At 37.6% G+C, this 14,201-nt stretch overlaps 1 protein-coding gene and 1 long non-coding RNA gene across 2 annotated transcripts; both read right to left on the bottom strand.

The window, feature by feature from the left end:
- Positions 1–1,832: 1,832 nt before the first annotated feature.
- LOC144658331 (lectin BRA-3-like) lies at positions 1,833–5,160 on the bottom strand. Its single transcript, XM_078518753.1, has 4 exons — positions 5,051–5,160; positions 3,100–3,201; positions 2,748–2,864; positions 1,833–2,423 (listed from the first exon to the last, which is right to left on the bottom strand). Exons 1-4 carry the CDS (start codon positions 5,154–5,156, stop codon positions 2,023–2,025), a joined length of 726 nt encoding a protein of 241 aa, XP_078374879.1. The 5' UTR covers positions 5,157–5,160; the 3' UTR covers positions 1,833–2,022.
- Positions 5,161–9,378: 4,218 nt separating this feature from the next.
- On the bottom strand, positions 9,379–13,311 carry LOC144658402 (uncharacterized). The gene is made up of 3 exons (XR_013571693.1): positions 13,152–13,311; positions 11,067–11,094; positions 9,379–9,948 (listed from the first exon to the last, which is right to left on the bottom strand). It is a non-coding gene; the product is annotated as an uncharacterized LOC144658402 (long non-coding RNA).
- Positions 13,312–14,201: the final 890 nt, after the last annotated feature.

The raw sequence follows: 14,201 nt of genomic DNA, 5'->3' as shown, positions 1-14,201 counted from the left end.
TTAGCCTCTGGAGTACAAAGTGTGCCGCACTGGAGTGGTCATTTGCGATTATCAATGAAAGAAACGGCACTGTGTTTAGACAAAAGCAAAACGTGCCACGTAAATGATGTTGCCCAAGCTATCATAATTTAGTTAATATACCATTATACCGTCTTTTTATACTAATTGCTTCCCTTTTCCCTTTCCAACCCTAAAAATCACATATATTGCTACTTTCTGGGATTTTAATTCTTTATTTATTTGATAAAACTAAACTCGTGACCAGCAAGCGGTTGGCTGGCGCTGATTTTTAATTATCTTATTAAATTACAAACTGGACGTCGTGTCGCATAATTCAGAGATAAATCAAGCGAACAGCTTGAAAACATTTTTGCGAGCTTTAATGCTTTGAATATACGAAACATGGAATGTCCATATTAATCGTATTAAAATACAATTAAAAATATCAAAAACAGTGTTAGTCTGTGCGAATCTAATGACGTAGATGTATTTTTACAACCATCCAGTTACATAGAACTTAACTATCACTTGCACCCTAATAAAAAAGTTGAATATTTGATACAATTGATCCCTGAATTTTGCCTCACTCAGTCCTTGTAGTGCCACTGACTATTTCACAGCAGTGATGAAATTGCCAACCTATCTAGTCACGACAATAAAGAACCTGAAAAAGCTGCCATTGTTAAAAGTGTTAAAAACAAGGAATCGCGTGAATGTTTAATGTAAATGTGCAAACGTTTATTTCAGAAGGTGAATTTTATTAAGAATATTGAATTTTGATTAATATTGGTCGATGGATTATGACCGTGAAGTCATTAGCAAATTGAGAATAAATAAGATGTTTGGCTGTACTGACAAAGGAGCCCTATACCTGGATGCAATAGTAAATCTTACGTCTATTGGAATAGTTTAGTTTGTTTCCTCTGTAGATTTTCTAACTATTTGTTTAATTAAATCATTTATGGTTAAAAAAAACATTTACGATTTCAAGCCAATTTTCACAATTTCCGCAATTATTAGGCTACCCGTAAAAAACTCAAAGAAATTATTATCGAGAGTCTTTATCTGAATAACCTTCCCGGGAGACCATAGCCCGGACTCCCTAAAAAGCGGCCCCTATAGCTAAGGTCCAGTTGGTCGGGGTTACAACTCTTCCATAGGCTGCCTACTCCCTGTTAACGTTTCTGAAACGCCAATGGGGAATTGAGATTCAACGACTACCGACAACACACAACAGAAATGCCTCATCAAAAAGGCATTTAAAGCGTGCGTTGTAAGAGAACAGCGCTGGAGCCACATCATCCTGTGTGCCCTTTTAAAATAGTTTAGAATTGTCGCGAAACATAAGCGAGCCTCTCCAGAATATAGTTTTTTTGTGTGTGTTTTTACACAAATAAATAAACAATGATTTATCTGTGCTTTGTTCTGTTAGAAGGCGCTCAACAGACGGCGAGATTCTCAAAGGCTTGAACACTGCGACCGATGCCTTCCTTTACACTTGAATTGTCTTCTCTTTACTCCCCCCTTTAAAAGGCACGGCAAAGCACCCCTCCAATTGTAGTCGGACTGAACAGCTTAAATAGCATGACATGGTCTCCGATTCTGATAACAAAACAAGTCATATCAAAAGATAAATCAAATCAGGTTCGAACTGGTTTCGGCTTGGTAACCGCGCGACCAACTATTCAAAAACTGATAGGGTCTACTACTACTACTACTGAAAGACATGGATTTGACTGACGCACTAAAGTCAGCAGCGTACTCTATATAACAAAACTAAAAGTTTCAAACAAGAAAACTCATTCTCTTGTTTTAACTTACTTGTTCTGGTAATCTAACTATTATCGAAATTGTGATAGTGGTTTATGTCTAAGAAAAATGTAAATAAAATACATAACGTGCTAAATTGAAATTTTAATCTACGGTCGGTTATCTAAGCGAAAACGATAGTGGAAATAAAGAAGATATGAGATGGAATTGCATTTCTAGTGTTCGATTGCAAGTCCGTGCCTACCCAACCTATTACTTTTTGCAAATAAACCCTTTGGCGCTTGAACATTCTTTGTCGTGCCATTGTGCGTCTTCACCTCTATTAAGTCGCGTTCTTATCCCGCCACAGTTCTGTCTATGTTGTAGGACAGTATCACTTGGTTGGCCATCACACCAGTTGGTCCACCCTGACAGTGCACTTCCATCAGACCATTTCCAGACATCTTCGGCTTGTTCATCAGTAAGTCCAATCCAAAAATCCAGACCATCTGCCATATATTCGTTTTTAATGAAGTCGTTTTCTGCTGAGGATTCAATCCTCACCAACTGGGCACCATCAGCTACGCAATAATCACGCGCGTCCTTCCATGGAAATGCTTGTGTGGACAGGTTATAGCAAGAACCTTGAAACTCGATCCACGGTGATTGACAGGCTTTAAAAAAACAGAAAAATAATCGTTATCAATAAGTATCATCGCCTTGTCAAAACGCATATGCCACCCGTTACTAAAAAGATGGACATCCATATTTATTGAAAGAAAGACAAACAGACAGACACACAGACAGACAGACAGACAGAAAGACAGGCAGGCAGACAGACAGACAGACAGACAGACAGACAGACAGACACGGACGGACGGACGGACGGACAGACCGTTTGGACAGACTGTTTTTAGCACTTTACATCACGACATGCTCTATTCATCAGCCTGTTTATTCATTTCTGTGGTCTGGTTAAAAATAATAAGAAATCTCACTGTTTTGGACAGATGCCACTGATGATGATGGTGGTGGCGATGGTGTTGATGTTGTTGGTGATATGTCTGGCGTAAATGGTGCCGTCGTTGCCAGTGGTGTCGTTGTTGACGATGCAACTGAAGAGAAAAGAAAATTCCTGGCTTTTAATAGTGAAGGTAGATTTTTAATTACTTTTATATTTAACTCTGCATCCATATTAAAAAAAAGAAAGACAAATAGACAGACAGACAGACAGACAGACGCTGTTTTAATTGTTTGTGTTTTTGCACCTTACAACAAAAAACAACATGCTCTATTCAACAGCCTAATTATTCATTTCTGTGGTTGGCTTTAAAATAATAATAAACTCACAGTTGCCAGTTGGTGTTGATGTTGTTAGTGATATTACTGGTATCGATGGCAGTACTGGTGAAGGTGTCGTCACTGCAGCTCGTGGTACCGTCGACGATGCAACTGAAGACAAGAGAAAATTTCCCGCTTTTAATAATGAAAGAGGACTTTAAACTAGCTTTAAATTTTAATCTTTGCAACTTACAGCCATTTACGACAACTTCCACCTATCTAGCCTCCCAAGCAGTCGTTCTTAGGGGTGATCGTGTTTCACTCCTCCCCACGAACGCCTGCTTAACCGAGGCCAACATTCCTTGCCGCCGCTCAGCCAATGAGATTTTACCTACCAAAATCCGTAGGGTTGACCTTGACCTTGACTGCAAGACGCTCTTCGCGAAACGAAGAAGCACCGTGTGCTTCAAGTTTAGGATGTTTTGCTAAAATTCATTCAGATGAAAACCATTTCCGAATTTGCTGGCTACGGTTAATCGCTTGCTTTATATCAAACTTGTCCTTTGCTGGACAGTCTCACCGATTCGTTAGCTCCGTTGGGATTTTGCCGTTCGAGAAAATATATTTAGTTCGTGGTTCATTTATAATTTTAAATGCGTTTCCTCGAAGGAAAAATATTTTTCGCAACTCTAAAATCGAAGGACCGTCAAACTACCGACGGGAAAAAGTACAAAGCTAGCCTTTTAACACAATATTCAACCTTGAGAATCGTCAAAGGGCAAATATCACCGAATGGAAAAATTAATTCACCGGCCGCGCGGTGAATTATATTATTGTGGTCACTATTTCTTAGCTCTACACGTTCGTCAACTTGGTCGGTTCATTGTTGTTTTACCCTTCGATTTATTGACTCGGAAATGCTAGAGATCTCTTCTTTGAAGCAGTGTGGATCCACTGTGTTGATATTTTGTTGCTGTTCTCACAGATTGTCGATTAGACCGCTCCATGTAGGCGAGGAAGATCAACTGCACTTTTCCCAAAACTTCTAACCATTCCAGCAGATGACTTAATCAAAGCGTTGTACAAAAAGCACTTGAATTATTCCAATCAATAATTTTCTCCGGTGTTTTAGCCATCGTAAAATGCATAGCTAAAGTGAAATACTTGCTGCACTGTTTGAATCAATTTCATGACGGTGAGCCATAACTAAATCGTCAACGAGAGTGTTCTCTTCTTTGAAGCAGTGTGGATCCACTGTGTTGATATTTTGTTGCTGTTCTCACAGATTGTCGATTAGACCGCTCCATGTAGGCGAGGAAGATCAACTGCACTTTTCCCAAAACTTCTAACCATTCCAGCAGATGACTTAATCAAAGCGTTGTACAAAAAGCACTCGAATTATTCCAATCAATAATTTTCTCCGGTGTTTTAGCCATCGTAAAATGCATAGCTAAAGTGAAATACTTGCTGCACTGTTTGAATCAATTTCATGACGGTGAGCCATAACTAAATCGTCAACGAGAGTGTTCTCTTCTTTGAAGCAGTGTGGATCCACTGTGTTGATATTTTGTTGCTGTTCTCACAGATTGTCGATTAGACCGCTCCATGTAGGCGAGGAAGATCAACTGCACTTTTCCCAAAACTTCTAACCATTCCAGCAGATGACTTAATCAAAGCGTTGTACAAAAAGCACTTGAATTATTCCAATCAATAATTTTCTCCGGTGTTTTAGCCATCGTAAAATGCATAGCTAAAGTGAAATACTTCAAGCCCGCATGCCGCATCTCCGCGATCATTTTGATTGTTTACCGACAGACAATACCTCAATGGTGATTGGTAGGTTGTCTGGCGAGTAAAACCGAATGGGTAAGGAATGTTGGCCTCGGTAAAGCAGGCGTTCGTGGGGAGGAGTGAAACACGATCGCCCCTAAGAACGAATGCGTGGGAGGCTACGACCTATCAGTCTATAAATAAATGTCTATGATTTCGTTAAAAAAATATATATTAATAATTAACTCACTGTTTTGGTTGGATGTCACTGATGAAGATGGTGGTAGTGGCGTATATGATGATGGTGATCTTTCTGACGTCATTGACGGTGTCACTGACGGTGCAGTCACTGGCATCGTCACTGGCATCGTAGGGTAAACAGATTTTTTAACTACTTTCTAAAAGAAAGTGATGATCAATTAACCCTGTTCAGATCAGAGGAGTGGGAATCTGCACTAAAGATATTTAAACGTTAATTTTTTTAACTTTTTAATGTATAAGCAAATCGGCTTCCAAACTTTCTGACTTTATCTAAATGCTTTGTGTGAACAGTTTGATATGACATGTGATTGTTCAAGGAAGTTGATGTTGTAATGGCAATCGAGTTCGACAGTCGTACTATTCCATGCGGCTTTTGAACTTCCCGTAGCAACCTTTTACTTTTAATACGATTTAAGCAGCAGCCTTTTATTAGTTTTGATTACTTTTCTGACTACAGTAGAGAAAAACGACAAATCAAGACGGCGAATTGTAATTTGCGGCTGTCTGAATTTTAATGACGCATTCTCCTCTTAGTGACCTTGTCATGGAAGCATTTTCATTACCGCCATTTTGAAGTCTTGTAATTTTGGAGGGTGGAGGGTCGGATTCCTCTCGCTCTAAGTTGGGCTAAAAATTTTCCCGAAGATAAAAGCTACGGGCATAGCAAGTTTCCACTTAATTCAAGCTCATGAAATGAAAAATTATTTTACTAACAAAATGACAAACTGCACATACCCAATTCACATTGCACTCCGACGTATCCTTGCGGGCAAACACATCGGTAGCCTTTGGTAGTAAACCCACCTTGACAGATGGAGCCACTCGGACAAGGGTTGCTTTGACAAGGATTCTAAAGAAAATAAGTAGAGAGGATTGTAAAAATGGCTTATTCTATCAATAAAGTTCAGAAAACATATTAATAAACAAATAAACAACAACAACAAACAGGCAAATAAAAAATAAGTAAAGGACCCTTCAATTGTTAGTTTTCGTTTTCGCTGTTACTGTTTCGGCCTGGCCGGGGTTTAATATGATAGCCAGCGCGGAAACATGATCTCGAAGACAGTTTAAATAGGGGCAAGCTAGCGCATCGCACCCACACACAGTGCTCTAGAAATTCTGATCAGCAGATTTTCTAGTCCATCAGAATGTTTAGAGCATCTGCTTTAAAATGGAAAGGGCTTATAAACGGATTGCTTTCGCCTGACGTTTACAAGTACTGAAAGAATATGTTGCTGCACTGTTTGAATCAATTTCATGACGGTGAGCCATAACTAAATCGTCAACGAGAGTGTTCCATATTTAAACCCTATAAATAAATTGCCGCCAGTCATTCTTAACCTTCATCTTGAAAAAGAGTTTTTACAATGGAGCTGGTAGCTAATCAGTGGTTAGGCCTGACGCTGCTTCGGTTCACATGTACATTATAATGACACAAGCTCGAGCTCGTGATTTTGCAGAAAATTGATTATTCAAAATATAAAGTAGAAAAAATAGGTAGCACAAATGGAAAATAAAAAAAAGGCTAAGGGGGGATGAAACAATTGTTGTCCATTGTTCCCGGTTGGAATTGAATGGTTCTGCAGTCTTCTGAAAGAGCTAGTTTTGGAAAGCAAATGAAATCAATATTTGTTTATACATGGCATATTTACACTGCTTGAGCAATTCCTGCAGCTAAAACCCAAAACTTTAAGGGCTTATGAAAAAAAAAATCGCCGTTTAAACCAAAAACAAGAAGTGTGCGACATTTTCACTGGAAAAGTTGAAAATTTACATAGTATGTAAATAACATGTAAATAACATGTAAAGACACTGTAAAGGATGATTTACATAGTTTTTACCCTTTTACATGTTCTTCTCAAAACATGTCAAAAACATGTAAATATTTGAAGTAAAACATGTAAAAACACAGAACATCATGTAAATTTCCCGAACGAAAGACGACGGACCATGTAAATAACATGTCAATTTATCCGATCAACACTGTAAAAAGCATGTAAAAACATTTATACCTGATGCTTATAAATAGACTGAACATGTAAAAACCATGTAAATTGACAAAGGGGGCCTGTTTGGAAACATGTAAATATCCTGGAAATCGACAAAGGGGGCCTGTTTGGAAACATGTAAATTGACAAAGGGGGCCTGATTGAAACATGTAAATACCCTGGAAATCGACAAAGGGGGCCTGTTTGGAAACATGTAAATTGACAAAGGGGGCCTGATTGAAACATGTAAATACCCTGGAAATCGACAAAGGGGGCCTGTTTGGAAACATGTAAATATCCTGGAAATCGACAAAGGGGGCCTGTTTGGAAACATGTAAATTGACAAAGGGGGCCTGATTGAAACATGTAAATACCCTGGAAATCGACAAAGGGGGCCTGTTTGGAAACATGTAAATTGACAAAGGGGGCCTGATTGAAACATGTAAATACCCTGGAAATCGACAAAGGGGGCCTGTTTGGAAACATGTAAATATCCTGGAAATCGACAAAGGGGGCCTGTTTGGAAACATGTAAATTGACAAAGGGGGCCTGATTGAAACATGTAAATACCCTGGAAATCGACAAAGGGGGCCTGTTTGGAAACATGTAAATTGACAAAGGGGGCCTGATTGAAACATGTAAATACCCTGGAAATCGACAAAGGGGGCCTGTTTGAAACATGTAAAAAACATGGAAATTGACAAAGGAGGCCTGTTTGAAACATATAAAAAAACATGGAAATTGACAAAGGATGCCTGTTTGGAAACATGTAAAAAGCATAGAAATTGACAAAGGGGGCCTGTTTGAAAAATGTAAAAAACATGGAAATTGACAAAGGGGACCTGCCTAGCTCCTGTAATTAAAATGAAGAACAGAATGCCTGGCACTGTTTTCTTTTATTCGTCTAGAACCTTTTCTTGATACTATCCTAACTACATTCATTTTCAGTACGTCAGTGCATATATTTTCCAGTTAATAATAATACATACAAATGATTTTATACCCCATAAGTAATAAAGTTCGTCTGCATGTATCTTGCAATAAAGCATGTATATATGGCTTGGAATATTCTTTATTATATAATAAAAAAAAGCATTTCATTCAGAATAAAATGATTTAGATCGTATAGTTTTGTATAGTTTTTTCAGCTCAAATAAAGCAGTTTTACTAGGTCAAAAATTGCTGATACCAATTATTTCAACTTCACATTATCATTATGGAAAACAATAAAGATTAAGATAAATTTATGCATGATTAATTGATAGAACTGTCTAATAACATATCAGTGACTTCATTTCCAAATAGTAATAATACTACTCCTCTATTGCAAAGGCCCACTTTGATCCTGCATGTTGCACTGGTGTTGGTGCAATCTCTTTTGCTTGGCATGTGCCCCGATTTATCCTATGTTCCTCTACTGAAGTGTCTTCATGCACTCAATATGAGGTGAATTATGCAATAGCTTAGCATATGTATGAAAATGTACCATATCATGAAAGACATGTATTGTAGGATGAAAATGAGCCTTTAAAAGTTATACTATGGGTAAGATATTGATCACTTTTATTAATAGGCGTAAATAGTCTTTTTGAATAACCGCATAAAATATACTTTACAGTAACTGAAGGGTTGGAAATGAAACCATGGTATTTCAGGATTAAATTTTTGTTGAATGTTTTTCTTTTGCTTTAATTCATGTAATGTTTGGCACATGATTTTGCTTTCAGCCCTTCAGTTACTACCACAACCCTTCCATATCATAAAACTATGAAATCAAACGAATAATAAACATTGCAGAACCTTTTGCACAATGATTTTGAACACTGAACAGCCAAGTTCACACTAGCCTGCGAGTAGGCTCACCTTAGAGCACGCACGAGAACGACATTTACGTGGCAAAGCCGCGAGTGAACCTGCATCAACCTCTGCTAATTTTTCACTCCCACCCCGAAAACCGCAGGAATACTGACAAGCCAATTTAATTTCAAAGAAAGTAGAAGTTTGACAGGAATGTTGACAAGATATGACATTCATTGAGATATGAAATTTACTGGTGCCTCTTCACCAGTCTCCTCCCCACCATATTGCTGTGCCCGCCAGTCGTGAGTGCCCCAAAGTATATTTCGTGCCCCAAGGTGAGCCTTCCCGCAGGGTAAGTTCAAACACCATTCATTGCTAAGCTATGTTAAAATTGTCCCAAAAAAATGCCTTGAATTTAAATTGTACAAAAGCTGATATTCATCTTTGCTCGGTCGCTCTCGTTGTACATTAACAAGACCTTATTTTTAACTTTTCCTACCTACAGAGTGGGCGCTTATTCGAGGTGGGCGCTTATTCGAGGTTGGGCGCTTATTCGAGGTTGGGCGCTTAATCGAATAAACACTTAATTGTGAAAGTACAGACCTAAGACTGACACTGATGTAGAATAATTCTTCACCTTTAACAGTGGTTATTTGGCAAATGGTTTGGGTTCCAACCCTTCAACTACTATCATAGCACTACAATTGATAAAAAAGCTATGGCATCAAATAACCATAGTAGAACCTCTTGAATAATGATTTCGAACACTGACCAGCCTAGGTTCACTTAACACATTTATCACTGTAATTGTCAGGCTTTGTTAACATGGTCCTATTTAAAAACTGCCATGAATTCAAATAATTTGTACAAAAGTAGAACAAAACTGATGGAATAAATTTCCACCAGAAAACCACACGACATGTACATGTATGTACACCAACTGAACATTCAGCAAGATGCTTCATTGTGATGGTACAGACTTGATACTGACCCCGAGGTGAAACGATTTTACACCTCAACCACCTCTGGTTATTGCCACCTTTTTTAGTATTTGTATGTACAAGACTTCATCAGTGAAAGTGGTAGAGCCTTCTTTAACCTAACAACAAATTATAAAGAATCATTAGGAATGACATTCTGGTTAAATCAATGTTGTGGTTAAAAAATTTTCAAACCAATTTTAACTTTTCACTGTCTCATTTCTTAATATTATCTAAAACAAAAGAAAAAAAAATCAAAACCGGTTTGAAAAATTAAAGCCAACAAAGAGTTGAAACCACAACATCACCACTTCTGAACCTGCACATTAGGGACTTCAAGATAACTGGGAGGGCTGACCTTGAGAACAGCTGACTGGAAGTAATTTTTTACATGCAGACATTGCTCCATGTACATTGCCATCCAGTTGTTATCAAGGACGCGAGAAGTAGAGTTTTGCAGTCCACTGGTTGGCACTCATATATAAACTTTACACAAGAATAAAAGACCTTATGGTATCACAAAATTCATAAAAATATGCACATGTACAATTGAACATGTATTTTTTAAGCACTCTACAATGCACATTTGGACATGTAGGAATTTGTACTAGACCAGCTGTAAATGTACATGTAGCAAATTTCCTACAAAGTTGATTGCATGGTAAGCTATACTCATGACCACTGGACCACAGTGGCCAGCTGCCAACTGTCAGAATGTTTAAAGTACACTTTATGTTACCATTACCACTATTAATTATTTTAAGGCTAACCATAAACATGCTAACCAAAGTTTTAAAATTTAGGGCTACACAAAGTGCTGTTAAGGCCAACTGGAGTGCTATTTAGGCTACATTGTAAGTGCAATGCTATTAAGGCTAACAATAGTGCTACATGTACAGTGTAACCCCGATATAACGATATGCCAAGGGGGCAGTAAAATTATATTGTTATATCAAGGAATCATTATATCAGGGTGCTGTCCTACACATTTTATTTTTGCCGGGACATAACATATTCATCATTATATCGGGAATATTGAAGATCGTTATATCGGGGTTCCACTGTATTGAGGTTAACCAGGTTGTTATTTCGGCTAACCTCAGTCCTATTTGGGCTTACTGCAGTGCTATTCGACTTACAGAAAAAAGCCTTTGACTGCCGGTCATTAAGTCTACATTGGATTTAAAACTTTGATTAGCTGCTAGTCATTGAGACATATATTGAGGCTTATACTTACATGCCACTCTTGCTATCAACCCTTTCATCTGAAAATAATAACACATCCAAACAATTCAATGTCATTTGCTGACTCAATTAGAAAGTCACTTCAGTACTGCCGACGTAACCAATTGAACATTCCATATTCAAACCCCATCGAACACCAATGGTTGATTGGGTACGGTAATTGCACATAACCGTACTAAAATTAAAATTTGGTCCATCCAACAAAATGGAATGTTTGATTACGAACTCTTGCTTGTTTGTATATTATGCAGACATTTTGTATGGTGCACTACTGCCTATGTTTTGTTGTTGTTGTTTTTTTATTTATTTATTATTTTGTTTTTACTACTGCCTATGTTGCGGTGAATGAAATGGTGCAAGTTCTGTTTAAGTAGAAAAAAATGTTCTGTTTGAGTCTTATGGTGACTACAAGGCAGATACCATTTTCTTCCCACCACTATAAAAAAGTAAACAAAAGTGCATATATCAGTATTTAACTGTTGTTTCGTTCTCTTATACAAAATATGTATAAACAAACATCAAGACACTCGGTTTAATTAGTCCTGCATGTTTTACTTATCAAGAGATGGATTCCGAACAAAGTCGAATCACATTGAGTTTGGTTGTGTTAGGTTGTGTATGATTGGTTCCCCGGGGTATCTGATCCAACAAAATCGAACCAAAAATCAATCGAACCCAATCGAACACCAATCGTTCGATTGGGTTTGGTAATCGAACAAAATCAAACATCTACATGTATTTTGCTGTGAGTCCAATTTTCGAACCAATCAAACATAATCAAACACAGTCAAACTCAATCGGGTTTGATCTAGTTCTGAATCTTTCTCTTGATAAGTAAATCACGCAGGACTAATCAAAATCAACTTTTATTGAATGGAATAAATATAAAAACGTCCAAATATCGAACTGAATGTCAATGTTTAGTAAAATATATTTGGTAGAAGAGAACAGAAGGACGGTAAAATAACTGAAATGCACTATTGTTTACATTTCTATATTAGAAGGAAGGATATGGTTTCTGCCCTGCAGTTTTTACCGTTACACTCAAACAGAAGTTGCACCATTTCATTCACTGCAACACAGGCAATCAGTGTGTTCAATATGTGAAGAATCATTATAGGGAGCCAAAACGCTGCCGCCATCAGTCTGTCTTAGCCCTCGAGGGCGGCCAAAAGCGACGTTGACAGGAGAAGAGCAATTTCCAGCATAACAATTACATTGGAGGAAGTGCTTACTATCAACATGGATGACAAAAATAATAAGTGAACAAGTAAAATATTTTTTTTCTTAAGATCAAAATCATCGTAATAAGCAAAAAAATTGCATGCAAAATTGACTTCAGTTTCGGACGAGAACGTTGTTCGACTGCCCCAGCTGTGGCGCAGTACAAATCAATATATACGCAGTATAAACAAACAGGAGTTTGGTAATCGAACTTTCAATTGAGTTTGATTGACCAAATTTTATTGTGAGTTTGATTATGTACGATTACCGAACCCAATTGAACAATTGGTGTTCGATTGAGTTCGATTACCGAACATTCGATTGGATACCCTGGGAATAATCGAACTCACAGCAAAATAGACGTTCGATTTTTTTCGACTAACAAAACCAATCGAATGAGTTTGATATGCCAGGAGTACTATATAGATAAGATTGATAAATACTGCTTAATACTTTTGGTGATAATTTTAAAGCTGTTTTAGTTTGCTTTATAATTTGCCAGTTGAAAACCTCACTGAGTTTAAACTGTTGCAAATCGGCAAAATAATAATTACTATACATAAAATAACATGAATAAATAAGCCTTGCACTCTTAAATTATATAAGCTTATATTTTAAATAAAACATGTTGAACAGTCCTGTGTTGACATCTCTATATGCACACGCAATTATTCAATTTATTCTAACAATAACTTCATGTTTAAGAAGTGCTGAATTATACGTATGAAGTGCAAGAACAAACACGAAATTCTACATTTTGAACTCCTATTAAAATATTAAAACCAATCTCACCTAGAAGCTACATAGAGGAACTCAACCAAAACATGATTTGAACGGTCATATATAAGCTTACCTTGGAAAGAAACTTGGCTAAAACAGGCGTATTGATTGGAGATCCGGTGAAAGAAGGCTCCATGCAGCTAATTTGGAAGTTATAAGGTCTTAAAGAGAGGAAAATTGCCCTTTTTAGCGAGATAAAAGGCCTCTCAATGATCGATCTTCGAACCGTTGAACCGAGCGCCAAAAAATACCAGAGAGGACGCCGGGATTAATTTTCGTTCGCGCCAGTGCTTCTCGGCCTTACCTCTCGACCAGGTCAAACACGGACAACACGGCAAACGACCAATTTTACCGCCGTTCGCGTGCAAAATTTCCTTGTCTATAATATAAAGAAAACCAAAACGCATGTCTCGAAAAATATATAAGCCAAACTGTTGGACGCTAGCGTTTTCCCGCCACTGCTCCAGATTGTTTAAAATATTGTTAGACGAAGTCATAGTCGCCTTCGTTTTCTGCATCAAAAGGTTTTTATTTATAATCTGTTTACTTTTTGACATTAGTAAAAGATTTGTAGCTAAGAGCTTTTGTAATGAGTTATGTTAAAACTGATATCAGTCGCTTAATTTCGTCTTGCGCTTCGTTCATCTAGATAATTAGTAAATAATAAAAACCCATTCAGGCGGTTGCATATTGGAGGATAATGCCCTTGGCTGAAAAAATGAACAGTTGACTAAGCTTCAAAGGCAACTGTGAAATTTTGAGGATAATCTTTCAGGCAAGGAGTATTATCCTCCAGCAAGCCGGAATGGGAAATATTTATTTTATACTTTCTTAAATCCCTCCGATTTCTTCTTCGTCGTTTGATTTCGTACCACGTGATGCGTTCTGTCTAACTAATGAATGCACGCGAAAGTTATTTGGTGGGTTACAACATGAATTAAAAGCTCATGTTCACATGTTTTCAAACAGCCCCCTTTGTCAATTTCCAGGGTATTTACATGTTTCCAAACAGGCCCCCTTTGTCGATTTCCAGGGTATTTACATGTTTCCAAACAGGCCCCCTCTGTCAATTTCCATGTTTTTTACATGTTTCCAAACAGGCCCCCTTTGTCGATTTCCAGTG

Source organism: Oculina patagonica, chromosome 6 (assembly GCF_052425735.1).
Source record: "Oculina patagonica isolate OP01 chromosome 6, crgOcupat, whole genome shotgun sequence".
NCBI lineage: Eukaryota > Metazoa > Cnidaria > Anthozoa > Scleractinia > Oculinidae > Oculina > Oculina patagonica.
The sequence above is the reverse complement of the archived record's forward strand: the minus strand, read 5'-3'. Positions and strand labels throughout refer to the sequence as shown.